At 58.8% G+C, this 13,017-nt stretch overlaps 1 protein-coding gene across 2 annotated transcripts in view; it reads left to right on the top strand.

Moving 5' to 3' along the window:
* The window catches only part of BMP1 (bone morphogenetic protein 1), a 40,287-nt gene extending 31,407 nt beyond the window's left edge, over nt 1-8,880 (top strand). The window contains exons 16-20 of one of the 2 annotated variants that reach the window (XM_029203058.1): nt 204-329; nt 3,414-3,541; nt 3,928-4,141; nt 5,999-6,249; nt 8,152-8,880. In XM_029203058.1, the coding sequence (XP_029058891.1) occupies nt 204-329; nt 3,414-3,541; nt 3,928-4,141; nt 5,999-6,249; nt 8,152-8,286 (854 nt within the window). In that variant the 3' untranslated portion in view covers nt 8,287-8,880. Of the gene's footprint in view, nt 1-203; nt 330-665; nt 3,356-3,413; nt 3,542-3,927; nt 4,142-5,998; nt 6,250-8,151 lie in introns of those variants that run through there. The other variant, XM_029203059.1, reaches the window with a different exon arrangement.
* Nucleotides 8,881-13,017: the final 4,137 nt, after the last annotated feature.

Genomic DNA, 13,017 nt, shown 5'->3' with positions numbered 1-13,017 from the left:
CACAGCTGGGCCCCCCTCAGCCACCTCCGCTTGATGCAGTGCCCTGGACCCCCACCATCGCCTTGACCTCCGCTCCCCACCCTGCCTGTGGGGGGGCGGGGGGAGGGCGAGGTGCACGCCCAGCCAGTCCTCCCACTTCCCCTGGGGTGATGCAGCCCTCATCCCTGCATGGACCAGTGTGCCCTTGCTTGTTCCCCCTGCAGACAAGGACGAGTGCTCCAAGGATAACGGCGGCTGCCAGCAAGACTGTGTCAACACCTTCGGCAGCTACGAGTGTCAGTGTCGCAGCGGCTTCGTCCTCCACGACAACAAGCACGACTGCAAGGAAGGTAAGCACTGCCAGAGCCCCCGGGCACCTTCCCCTGCCCACGGCCTGGGGCCTGAAGGACCAAGGCTGGGGAGCGGGCTCAGAGGTGCCATCTCCTTCGGCCTCTCTTTGGACTCAAGAAGCTGAGTGACCTCTGAGGTCACCTCATTTTGCCTCCCGCCTAGTGCACGGACCCTCCCCATCCCCCCCGCCCCCCCCCCCCCAGCAATATCCAAGCCACACACACTTCTGGAGAGGAGGGGCTGCCCCCAGGCCCCATTGTTAGGCTGTTCTGGTAATTAGTGCTCCTTAAAATCCATGTCCAAGTCTTTCTCTTTGTCCGACCTCCCGCTGTCAGGGACGCAAGCTGGGACAGTGGTGAAGAGCACAGACTCTGGTGCCAGGCTCCCAGCCCTACCACTTAGCCAGCCACGTGCCCTTGGGCAGCTGACTTCCTTTCTCCGCACCCGGGTTTGCTCACGAGTGACTCCTGGATGGCACCAGCACCCTCCTCCTAGGGGCGGGGCGCTGTGATGTGCTCCGAGCAGTGCCTGGCTCATAGCAAGCAGTCACGTATGTCACTGTTATCGGTCACATCTCTGACCCCTGGGGACACCCAGAACAGGGCTGCTGCCTCCCTGACATTGAAGCCCTGCAGATCCTTGGAAACAGCTCTCGGGTCATTGCCCATATCACGTGATACCTCTCTGGATGCAGTACAACCCTGGCCTGCTCCCAGTTGCTGATTCCACTGTGGCCCGTGCCTGCTGGGGATGTACTATCCCAGCAGCACAATGTAGACTCGCCTCTGACACTGAGAGTCTGTGTGCCGTTGGGTGAGTCATTTCGGCCCTCTTAGCTTCAATTGCCTCACCCATGAGATGGTCCTACGCTTTAGAGCCCTTGCTTTGAGCACTTAGCACAGTGCCTGGCAAATGCCTCTTCTCACCATTACTAGGTGGACAACAAAAGTACCAGCAAATAAACTGCCGACTAGGATAAACAGAGGTGAAGCACCCAACGGACGTCCCAGGGCTTCCATCCCCATCGCTTCAGGCTCTCCAAATATAGAGTACCTGACTCACGGAGCCCCATATCTTTTAGCTAGGGGAGACCTTCTTCTGATGTTGTCTAAACTGTATGCCATCTCTGTACTTTCTATGAAAAACAGGGTTTTGCTAAAGAACCCTCAGCATTGACATCAACAAGAGAGCAGGAGCAGGTGTAAACCTCCTGGGAAGATGGCCTGTGTGTAGCTCCGATTCACTTTAGAAGAACTCATCGTTTCTTACTCAAGTGCTAGGCTAGTAACAAAGCAGTATTTCCTGACCCTCCGTGGAGGGTGTAGCTCTGGGCAAAGTTCTGTAGGGGGTTCAAGAGGGTATCCCTCTGCTCCCGAGGAGACTGCAGTGTAGCTGGGGAGAGAAGTGGGCATGGAAGGAGAAATCAGAGGGTGGGGAAAACTGGTGTAAAAATGGGGTGGGGGGCAGTGAGTGTGGACATGGGAAGCTGAAGATGGGTAATGGAAGCAGCTCATAGCTCAAATGTGGAGGCCAGGAGCTCCACCTGCCTCCACCCGGGCCGCTGGGTGGCCTGCGAGGGCACTGCCCCTCTGGACCCTGGCGGCTGTGCATTCATCCTGTGAGCCTCTGACTATAGGCACAGCTGTTCAGCCTGCACCCCACCCACCCCTTTCTCCTCCCCAGTCCAGCAGTGCACTGGCTTTTCCTCAGAGGGACCTGTCAGATTGGATGATAACGCATAAGGAGCATCAGCCTTGGAGTTTGTGAGGCCATGCTGTTCCGAGGCAGAAGGCAGATTGCAGTGGAACAAGGAGCCATGAGTAGTGAGAACATGGTGTAGCAAGTTTTCTTGAAGACAAGGAGACAGGATGGGTGGTAGCAGGAGGAGAGCGTTGTTTCAGGATGGGCAAAGCGTAGGAAGGGTTCGTGGCCTGGCCGAGCTGGCAGAGGGAGTGAGCGTGGGTAATGTGTGACATGAGGGTCCCCAGATGGTGGGCAGCAATGAGCTCCAGCTCAAGGAAGGAAAATCCATTCCTGCCCAGGAGGAGTGGCACCTTCTCTAAGACAAGGCAGGAGGGAAGGTGAGTGGGGAAGGTGAGTTTGCAGGTAGGGGTTGGGAAATTGAAGTTGTTCATATCTGAGGGCCCTGCTTTTCTCCAGGAGGCAGGAGGTGAGGTGGTCTGCTGGGAGCGGGGCTGGGAGTTGAGGAGAGGGCCGAAGGTTCGGAGCCGTAGCTGAGGAGGTGAGAGATGGAGCTGGTGAAGGACGAATCCAAAGAATATCAAGGGGTGGGGGCCCAGCCACGCTTGGAGACCACGAATGGGGTTTTCCAAGATGGTGCTGCTCAAGCACGGCCCTTGATGAGCAGTTGGGGGTGATGGCCCACATGGTCCAGCTGATAGAGAAGCAAGTCAGCCCAGGAGGAAGTGTTGGGAGGAAGTGGAAGGATCAAGGCCATGGAGGCCTCTCTAAAGCTGGAGAGCTGTTAGGGAAAGGGAGGGTCTGAGCGCCCTGGAAGAACGGGAGGTGGCCACTGCGAGGGTGATGTGTTTGTAGCATCGAGAATTGGAGGGTGATGGCGAAGCCTTGGTGGTGAGAGGTGAGAACCCATAGAGCTGAGAAGGTCAGGGGCACGAGGCGTGTGGGTGGACCATCCACGTGTTTGTTGACATCACCTAGGATGGTGGCAGGAGTGGGGTGGAGAGAACTGAGTCAGATGCCAAAGTCTTCTGTGGATATGGAAGCGTGGCAGATCAGAGGATGCCAGCTTCGTGGAGAGCAGAGGTGGTATGGCCAAATGGCCTCAAAGGTCCAGGAGTGTACACAGGGCGCCTGGGAGGGCTGCTTCCATGGATGGTGCCAGGTGAGGTCCAGCTTGGAACCAAGCAGCTAGATTTCCCCGGGCTGGGTGACTGAATGGAAAAGAAGTAACGTGAGCTTTCATTCCATTTCTAAGTGGGGGACAAGAGAAGCAAGAAAGGGGGAGGAGGGGAGGGAGGGGCTTCTTCCTTCCTTTCTTCATAGGGGCCATTGGAGCACTGGGGTCCCTGCTGATCTCCTTCCCCTCACTCACCTGTCCACAGCCGGCTGTGACCACAAGGTGACATCCACCAGCGGCACCATCACCAGCCCCAACTGGCCTGACAAATACCCCAGCAAGAAGGAGTGTACCTGGGCCATCTCTAGCACCCCCGGGCACCGGGTCAAGCTGGTAGGGTGCCCGCTCCCCACCCCGCTCCTCTGTGCCATCTGCGCATCACCTATTTCCTGTCAGCTCCAAAGCCCCATGTCACTCAGAGCACTGCTCAGGGCCATGCAGGCTGCAGGCTGGTGGCCTGGTTGAGCCCACAGGGCTGCCATCCCTGTGAGAAGCCCAAGTCTGGTGTGGACAGAGGCCCTTTCCCAGCATACAGTGGGTTTGTACCTGCCATCACCTCATTCCTAGGTCCTCCCCGTCTCCCATCCACCAGCAGTGGCCACTGCCCTGGTGTCCATGAACTGGGGTCCGGGGGCCTTGGTTTGGTGCCACCTGTTGCCCATGCCTCCTGCCCCCGGCCACATAATTCCTAATTCGCTGTCCTCCCTCATGCCCTCCAGACCTTCATGGAGATGGACATCGAGTCCCAGCCTGAGTGTGCCTATGACCACCTGGAGGTGTACGACGGGCATGACGCCAAGGCCCCCGTCCTGGGCCGCTTCTGCGGGAGCAAGAAGCCCGAGCCCGTCCTGGCCACGGGCAGCCGCATGTTCCTGCGCTTCTACTCTGACAACTCCGTGCAGAGGAAGGGCTTCCAGGCGTCCCACTCCACAGGTGAGCCCACCGCAGGCCAGGGTGGGGGCAGCCGGTGCCCTGTGTGGTCATTTGTCCTGGAGGCATCTGCCGATCCTGGTCTCAAAGGCAAGCCCTGGGCTCCAGTCGGAGGTTTACAAAGAGCTCCTGAAGACACAGACAGACCCAGCCCCTGGCCGGGTGGACAGACAGCATGTCCTGAAGGCCGGACCAGAGGGGCAGAGAGTCAGCCTCCTGGGCCAGGGAGAGGAGGTCCTGATTAGGGGTGCGAAGGTCAGAAAGAAAACAGGGCAGTGACAACAGTGGGTAGAGAACCAGAGATGGGGAGGGAATCCCCTGGAGTCCCCAGAGGTAGGACGCTTGACTGTGCGGTAGGCCACCCACATTCCACCCCCCCAGATTCACGCGTTCATTCATTCCGCAGACATTTGTTAACACGTGGCAGGTACGCGGCAGCATCCTAAGTGCGGGTCACAAAATGAACGAAGCAGGGCTTCCCTGGTGGCGCAGTGGTTGAGAGTCCGCCTGCCGATGCAGGGGACACGGGTTCGTGTCCCGGTCCGGGAGGATCCCACATGCCGCGGAGCGGCTGGGCCCGTGAGCCATGGCCGCCGAGCCTGTGCGTCCGGAGCCTGTGCTCCGCAACGGGAGAGGCCACAACAGTGAGAGGCCCGCGTACCGCAAAAAAAAAAAAAAAAAAAAAAATGAACGAAGCAGACAAACCTCTCAGTCCTTGAGGGGTTTACTCTGCATTTACTTGTTCGTTTATTCAACAACCTTCTACTGAGCCCTGGTCCCCTGCAGGAGACTCAGAGGGGCACGGAGAGATGGATCAGGCATAAGCCCTTCCCCCTGCCCACACGGGAACCCACAGCCCAGGGGAGAGATAGGACACGGACAGATAATTACAGCAGGAGACAAAACACGCTAAGGGCCTCGCTCTGGGCGTGAGGTGATGGGTCATTGCAGGCAGGGGAGGAGCCCAAGCACAGCCACAACCCCAGACAGCTCTGGGTGTACACAGGTGACCGCAGGTCATTTAGTTTGGCTGGAGCAATGGGCGTGTGAGGACAGCAGTGAACTGGGAATGGTGTGGCTACAGAGAAAGGCTGGAGCCCAGTCCTGTGAGGCCTGGGACATCAGGCCAACGGTGACCGCTGGGGGCTTGGCAGGCTTCCTGTGGGTCTTAAGCTACCTGTTGGGGAGGCCCCAGAGCTGATGGATCCATAGTCCCGCTCCTCCCTTTTAACTCAGCCCCTGACCCAGGCCTCGCCCATCCACTCCCCACCCGTGAGCCCAGGTGTCCTGGAGGCCAGAGGGCATAGGAAGGGGTGGACGGGATGACCCTGCCCTGCCTGCTCTCGTTTGCCCTTCCCAGCACAGGGTCACACACTGGAGGCCCGGAACTCCATCTGGCCCTCAGACCTGCTCTGTTTGGCCCACACTGTGTTTTTTTAAAACATGAGCCAACGTTTAAAAATTAGGAGTTTTCGCATAAAATCCACGAGTACGTCTTCTCGCTTAAGAATGGGAGCTCAGGCGACATAGGGCCCACATTCTTCCGTGATAGCCATCAGCTGGAGCAAATTAGCAGCAACCTCTTTCAACAAGCGTGCTCTCCCTGGGGCCTCCGCTCAGAGCGGCCTTCCACCCACCACGTCCCCGGGCCTCCGCGGGCATCTCTCCAGAGGGAAAGCCGCAGAGCACTTGTTCCAGGCCAAGGCCTGGGCCGGGTCCAAACCCACCTATCACTAGCCATGTGGCCTCGTCCCAGGGCCTCCATACGGCCAGGAGGCCTGAATATGGGGAGGGACAGTGCCTGGGCCACAGCCGTGCTCAGGGTGGGGTGGCTGATCTTGTGTCCCCCTCCCCCCTCAGAGTGTGGAGGCCAGGTGCAGGCAGAGGTGAAGACCAAGGACCTTTACTCCCACGCCCAGTTTGGCGACAACAACTACCCCGGGGGCGTGGACTGCGAGTGGGTCATCGTGGCCGAGGAAGGCTATGGCGTGGAGCTGGTGTTCCAGACCTTCGAGGTAGAGGAGGAGGCCGACTGCGGCTACGATTACATGGAGCTCTTCGACGGCTACGACAGCACGGCCCCCAGACTGGGGCGCTACTGCGGCTCCGGGGTGAGACCCGCCACCCCTCACCCCAGCGCAGGGACCCAGCGCCTCTGCAGGCCTGGGGTCCCGGCGTGGGGGACAGCCCCTGCCTGGCACGTTGTAGGAGCCAGAGACCTACAAAGTGGGTGGTCGCTCACAGAGGCCCGCCCCGCCCTGGGCCATCCCCACCCAGGAAACCAGGTCCTTTCTGGTCAACACAGAGGTTCCTGCAGCCTCTGGGATAGGCCCTGCCCTGACCCAAGCCTGCTCAGCACCAGTTTGGTTGGGTCTCCAAGGTAGTTTGCATCTGGAGAGGAGGATGGAGTTCCCTCTGCCCTCTGATTCCCTCGTCCCAGTCCAAAGGCAGCTGACCAGGGCCCAGAATGAGGGCAGAGGTTGGGGCAGGAGCCAGAGACCAGGACTGAGCTGAGTCGTGCTAGGCAGTCGTTCTGGCGGAGCCATAACAATACCCTCATCTCTTCCACTGCCCGTTTCTCTTCTTGGTGAAAGGCCAGCTGGTCCCAAAGCGCACTGATGCCGCTGTCCGAGCGGATACTGAATATTACTTCTTGGTCCATAAAATGGCACTTTCAGAGGCAGTGGGCAAAAGTTTGCTTGATGCGGTTTTGACTAAGGCCACAGGAAAACCGCAGAGGTGGGTTTATTTTCCTCCAGGCAGAGCTTGTGAGTTCTTTTGTTTTTTTTCTTTTTCTTTTCTTTTTAACCCTCTCCTCCTTCAGTGAATGCCGTCTTCCCCTCGCCATTCCACACACACACACACTTTTGCACATGTACTCACACTCATAGGCACACTCAGACCCGCCCTCCTTCCCATCACTTCCCTGGTCCCCTGCCTCTCTCGTGGCCGTGCTGCAGGGCTGCCTGGGTGCCCCAGGAAGGGTTAAACTTCCCAGGAGCAGCAGTAGCTGCTGAACCCGGCACTGGCCGGTGGAGTATCCCCTTAGGAGCAGAGCTTCAGCCTTTGTCAACTGGCGAGGGCCAGGCAGGGCTGGGACAGGGTGGAGAGCTGGGGAAGCGGAGCACACAGCCCCCCTGCCTGCCTGGCTCAGCCGCTCCAGGATCCCCAGGCGACCAAGCTAGTGCCCCCTCCCCACCTGGCTGTGACTCCCTTGATCTGACACCTTTGGGTGAGTCACACACCAAATTGGGTGTCCCCAGGTGGCGTCTTCCAAAGACTTCCATCAGGCTGGAGCAAACGGGAGGGGACCTGGGGAAGGAACCCAGTTCCGTCAGGGCTTCCTGGCATGGTTGCTGGAAATGTCCCCAAGGTTTTCGGAGGGCTTTGAGGGCCAGGGCCTCTTCGTGCTGATGCTCTGTGGGCGGCTGTCATGCTGAGGGCCTGCACACACAGGTGAGGAGGGGCTTGCAGGCGCCTAGGAAGGGGCATCACCCGGAGCTGACCATGGCCAGCATCGGGGGAGGGCAGGAGCGTGGTGGCCGAGTCCGGGTCTGGGGGACCCAGCTGTCCTGTCTTCTCCAAGAGACAGCCGGGACAGCAACAAGGCGGCCACTCAGACAAGCTGCTCCCTTTCCCGGCTATCCTCTTTTTGTTCCTGCCACCAGCCCTTCTAGGCTTGGAGAGCAGAGAGCTTCTGAGAGAAGCCAGGCCCAGCCGGGGGCAGTGCCTTGCCTAAGACTTCACAGCTAACTAGTTAGTAGCAGCGCTGGGTGTGGAATGAAAGTGTAACTCTGCACTTAAGACAAGCTCCTCTACCCCCTGCTACCTCCCCTCCTCCAGGCACCCCATTAAACCCCTGCTCCCAAGAATCCTCCTCCTGCTTCAAGGCGCTGGGGGAATCTGGCGGAAGTCGGGAGCTGCCCGCCTTCCTTATAGCTGGGGAGCTCGGGGAGGGAAACAGCAGCCCTGCCCCGGTCCTCAGTCTCATGCCCACCCCTTTCCTCTGTCAGCCTCCCGAGGAGGTGTACTCGGCGGGAGATTCTGTCCTGGTGAAATTCCACTCGGATGACACCATTACCAAAAAAGGCTTCCACCTGCGATACACCAGCACGAAGTTCCAGGACACGCTGCACAGCAGGAAGTGACCACTGCCCTCACACGGCGGGGACGGGAGGCCCGCTGCCCTCAGTCAACTGAGCCGGACAGCGGGGGCTGGGCAGAAGGCGGGACCCCGTCCCCGTCCCCCAGGTGCCAGGACCTGCGGGCCAATGGTCCAGGTGAGGCAGGGCACTGGACTCCTACATGAGCCACTGCCCCACGATCCCTTCCTCCCTTGCCCCCGCCAGGAGTGAAGGGCCAGGGCCAGGGAGCCAGAGCTTTCCCTGAGACACTTGAAGTGGCCATTCCTCTCTGGGGGCCCAGCCCGGTGGGAGGGAGAGGGTCTGTCACCGGGACCCGCCCACCTTCCCTGCCCGTCTCTACACGCTGTATTGTGTATGGCCGGTAGCATATCTTCATTGTAATGTACATTTCCCACCCCTTCTCCAACCCCGATTTGGTTTTATTTTAAGCCTCCACTTCCCCCTGTTTCCTGGGGCGTGAGTTTCCATACATGTCCCACAGGAGCCAGGGTGGGAGGATGAAGGGGAGGGAGTGGGGCAGCAAGACAGGGCTTCTCTCAGGCCCAGTGGCTGGTCGGCCACACCAGGGCACCCCAGCCAATAAACCGAAAGTGTTACAGCCAGTATCCCGTGCCGGATGCTGTCTGGGGTATGGGGGCGGCGGGCGTGGGGTGGCTCGTCTCACTCCAGATGCGCAGGCTTGCTGTGTCTGGGGCCGGCCCCCAGCCAGGACACCTGGCCTCACTGGCTGCCCTTCCTTCCGTCAATTCCAGGGCCCCAGAGGGTGGGATTTCACGGTCAGGCACACACAGATACGCCTCGCACACTTCAGCCTGCAGGCCCCCCATGTACACACACTGCTCGAGGCTCTCCCACACAGCTGAAGGGGTGGGACATTCTGCAAACAGGCTGTTCGGTGGGGAGGGAGGAGATATGTAAAAGGGGATGGCGTGTGTCTGTCCATCCAGTGTCCATCTGGGTCTTCTGTCTCTGGGTCTGGGTGTCGGGCTAGGGGAGCCCACCAGGACCCAGAACACCAGCACCAGCCAGAACAGATCCACCAGCTGGCCCCCAGTGCCTGCCCTCCTGAAGGTCGGACCCCGAGTGCTGGCCCCTCGGATCCTTCTCTCCTCGGTGAAACAAGAGCCAGATGCTCGGCAGCCACTGAGCGAACACTGCAGCTCTGGCCTCCTCTCCCAAGGGGACCCATGGCTGTGTCTTGTCTGGCTTCTTCCTTCCTGCCATTGCCTTCTCCCTGTCCAGGCAATAGTGAGGCACAGACCTGTCTCCCCGAGGCCAGGTGGAGAGAAACTACATCCCCGCTCCTTCCCTTCAAAGGAGCCTCTCTCTACCCTTTCTCTCCGTGGATCTCACAGGGAAAGAAAGCCCAGAGAGGACCCAGGTTCTCTGCCTGGACTGGCCACTCCCAGATTCCAGAGCGAGCAGGCAGCCTGTTTCAAGCCCTGGGGCTCCCCGAGAGCCTTCGGGGGACCGTAGGTCTTTTACTGGCCCCAAACTCCTTCCCATTGCAGAGGGAGATGTTGTGCCAGCTGCTGTCTGGACTATGTGGGGGGACCTACCCCCAGGGAGCAATGCGGCACGGTGCATCCCGTATTGGTCCTTTAGGCAGAAAGCAGCAGTGGAAACCAGACACATGGCTAGTATCTGATGGGCATGCAGGACCAGCTCCCATGGTCAGGCTACAGCCTTCTCTCCTAGTCCTGAGCGCAGGTGAGGGAGTCGGTGCTGGCCGGAGGGCCAGCGAGGTCACAGGCTGTGATGTCACGGCCACCCCTCCACCTCCTCTGACCAAACTGCTCAGGACAGCTCAGAGGGCCGTGAACAGAATAGAAAAACTCCCAAACCATTGGAGCCGCCCAGGCATCTCATCTGGACACTTTGCCAACAAACTTGGCCTCAGCTCCATGGCAGAATTTGTAGTCAGTGGTCACAGCTCTCCTCACCAGCCCTGCAGGTTCCTCTGAAGCTCAGAGCCAGTTTACAAGCCACATGTGCCAAGAGAGTCAGGATCACAGCCCCGTCCAGACTGCGGGACTGCGGCCCAAGAGAGTACCCAGTCCTCCCCGACCCAGGTTAGGGCCCTTGTGAACAGCAACGGCACAGCCGGAGGCAGCTCAGGACTGACCCATGCAGCCACCCTGGGCACCCGTCCCAAGACTCCATCACCACCATAGACTCGGGCCCCTCTAACGACTCAGGGGCCCGTGCTGGTGGGCCCTGCCAGTCTTCCCTGGGCCCATCGTCCCAGAGGCTGCCTCTGGGCGCTGCAGGCTGATCAGGAGCTGGCTGCAGGCCATTTGATACACATCCCAGAAGTTAATGAATGTGTTCTCCAGACCCGGGCTACCCTCACCTTCTGCCTACTTCAGGCTTCTAGACTAGATGAACTCCAGCGCAGCTGCCCAGCCACTCAGGTGATTCCACGTCAGAGGACGGAACCCTTCCTCGTCCAACTGTCTCCAAGTCCCTGAGGTTTCCTGGGTCCTGAGTGTGTGGCCAGCAGCAGAAAAGCTAGGATGGACCTGCCCCAGACTGCGCTCCCAACCTGGTAACCAGGTTAAGATAACCACGTACCCTGGAGCTCCGGCCTCCTCCCTCTGGGCGCACCTCTCTAGCCCTCGGAGGACAGGACACCAGCCCTGGCCTGGCGGTCAGGAGATCTGGCTCTGCCTTGCTTCGCCCTGTGACATTGACCAACTGTCCCCTCCCTGGGCCTCTGTTCCCCAGCCTATCACCTTTCCCCAGCAACCCTTCCTGTTGGGGTCTAGTCTCCAAGAGCCAGAGGGCAGGGCCACGCTCCTGAGGCACCTGGGGGCTTCCAGGGCCAACTGTTGGCTCAACTGTAAAAGAAAGAAGGTTGGATGCCCTGCACTGCCCCCTCACTCCTTTTTATCCCTCCCCCTCTCCCTTACCCCACATTCTTCTCAGTAGGTCGTGAGAAGGTTATAAGCTTGAATGCAACACAGCCAGTTTGGGGCTTCCCTGGCAGTCCGGTGGTTAAGACTCCGCGCTTCCCCTGCAGGGGGCATGGGTTCAATCCCTGGTAGCGGAACTAAGATCCCACATGCTGCGCGGCATGGCCAAAAAAATTTTAAAAAAATAAAAACATAGCCGGTTTTGAATACAAGCTTTCCCATTTGGTGGCTCCGTGCCCCTTGGTGAGACATTTAACTGCTCTGAACCTTGGTTTCTTCATCTAGATACAGAGGATGATAGCACAGTGTTTCAAGAAAGGAAGAGATAGACTTTGGAAGGAGCCTGTCACAGCGCCTGGATAATAGGCTCTCTGTAAATGGGCCTTCTTTTCCTGTCATCTGCCAAACAATTCTCCAGTTCCTGGACGAAGCTCTTCGTATGCCAAAAGGAAACTTCTGGGTTCACCAGTTTCCAGTCGTGCGTTAGGAGTTTAGCGCAGAACTACATGTGCCAGAGAGGGCAATGCTTAACCCACAGCAAGGCGGGGCTTGCGGGGCAGCGGGGGACATATTTCCGGCTAGCTGGTAGCCTTTCTGGGCACCTCCCAAGTCACACCCTGTGCTTGACTGTCCCTACACACAAAGCTGATTCTAGAATATGTGAAAAGATTTGCTGCCCCAGTTTGCAAAAATAGTAGTGCCTGACTTGGGGAGAGGAGTAAGGAGGGGAGAAGGAGGCCAGATGTTTTCCCCTGAGAGAAGGCCCACCCCCTCACTGACCAGCCTGCTTCTCCTGCTGCAGCCCCCTCCCAGCCTCCCAGCCCTCCCCTCCCCCATCCCAGGAACATCTGGTTCCAATCTCTTCCAGATGCTGTGGCCAAGCTGTTTTATGGCCAATCACCTCAGCTCAGCTTCCTGAAGGCCTTCCTCCATTTCGGGGAATGGTCCCTCCTCGTCCCTTTCCTTGGGACCTTGGCCACCTCTTTTCCTAACATGGAGAAGAGACACATATCGAAGCCAAACGAAACTGTGAGGGTCCTCAGAACTGGCACCTTCCTTCCCACTTCCTTGGGTGGGGGGGGCCTGTCATCCAGCCAGGATTAAAAGAAAGATGCTGTCCCAGAAGGAAAGGAATGGATAGGGAAGTATGGGTGTGTGTGTGTGTGTGTGTGTGAGTGAGGTATGAGTGTATGAGGCTGTGCCTATATATTGTGTGTGTCTGTGTTTGTGTCTGCACAGCAAAATACCCCACTGTAACCTGGAAGTGCCCCTTGGTGGCCACCACCTCATTTTCCCTCCCTGCCTGTACTAGCTGACTCGGGGCCCCTCTGCTGGACAGTGGCAGCTGCAGCCCAAGGTTGTCCCTTACCTTGCAGCTCTCTGTGGCCGCCAAAGCTGTCTTCCATATCCAGCCCAGGGAGGCGGGGTGTGTGTGTGTGTGTGTGTGTGTGTGTGTGTTTATGCACACATAGACCTCTCTCCCTCCGCCAGGTCAGATTAGAGGGACACAGGCCAGAAGGGACCCCAGGGCAGACTCTGGCAGATGCCCTGACCCAGCTCTATCTGACAGGTGCCTGGAGCTGCCCAGGGCTGGCCGAGTGCCGGAGAGCAGCCATCTGGAGAGAGGAAGGAGGGGCAGGCTCTCTGGAGGAAACCTGTATGCAGCGCCCCCCCCACCTCAACTGGCTCCTTTGTCCCCCACTAATAGAGGACCCTGGGAGTCAATCTCTCCTCCTAAGAAACCCAGAAGGGTTTTGCAAAAGGAAGATTGAAGCCTGTGCCTCTGGGGGACTCTGAAAACCCTTCAGCTGGTGCTGGG

Source organism: Monodon monoceros, unplaced genomic scaffold (assembly GCF_005190385.1).
Source record: "Monodon monoceros isolate NGI ecotype Baffin Bay Population unplaced genomic scaffold, NGI_Narwhal_1 Super_Scaffold_5, whole genome shotgun sequence".
Taxonomy (NCBI): Eukaryota; Metazoa; Chordata; class Mammalia; order Artiodactyla; family Monodontidae; genus Monodon; species Monodon monoceros.
The sequence above is the reverse complement of the archived record's forward strand: the minus strand, read 5'-3'. Positions and strand labels throughout refer to the sequence as shown.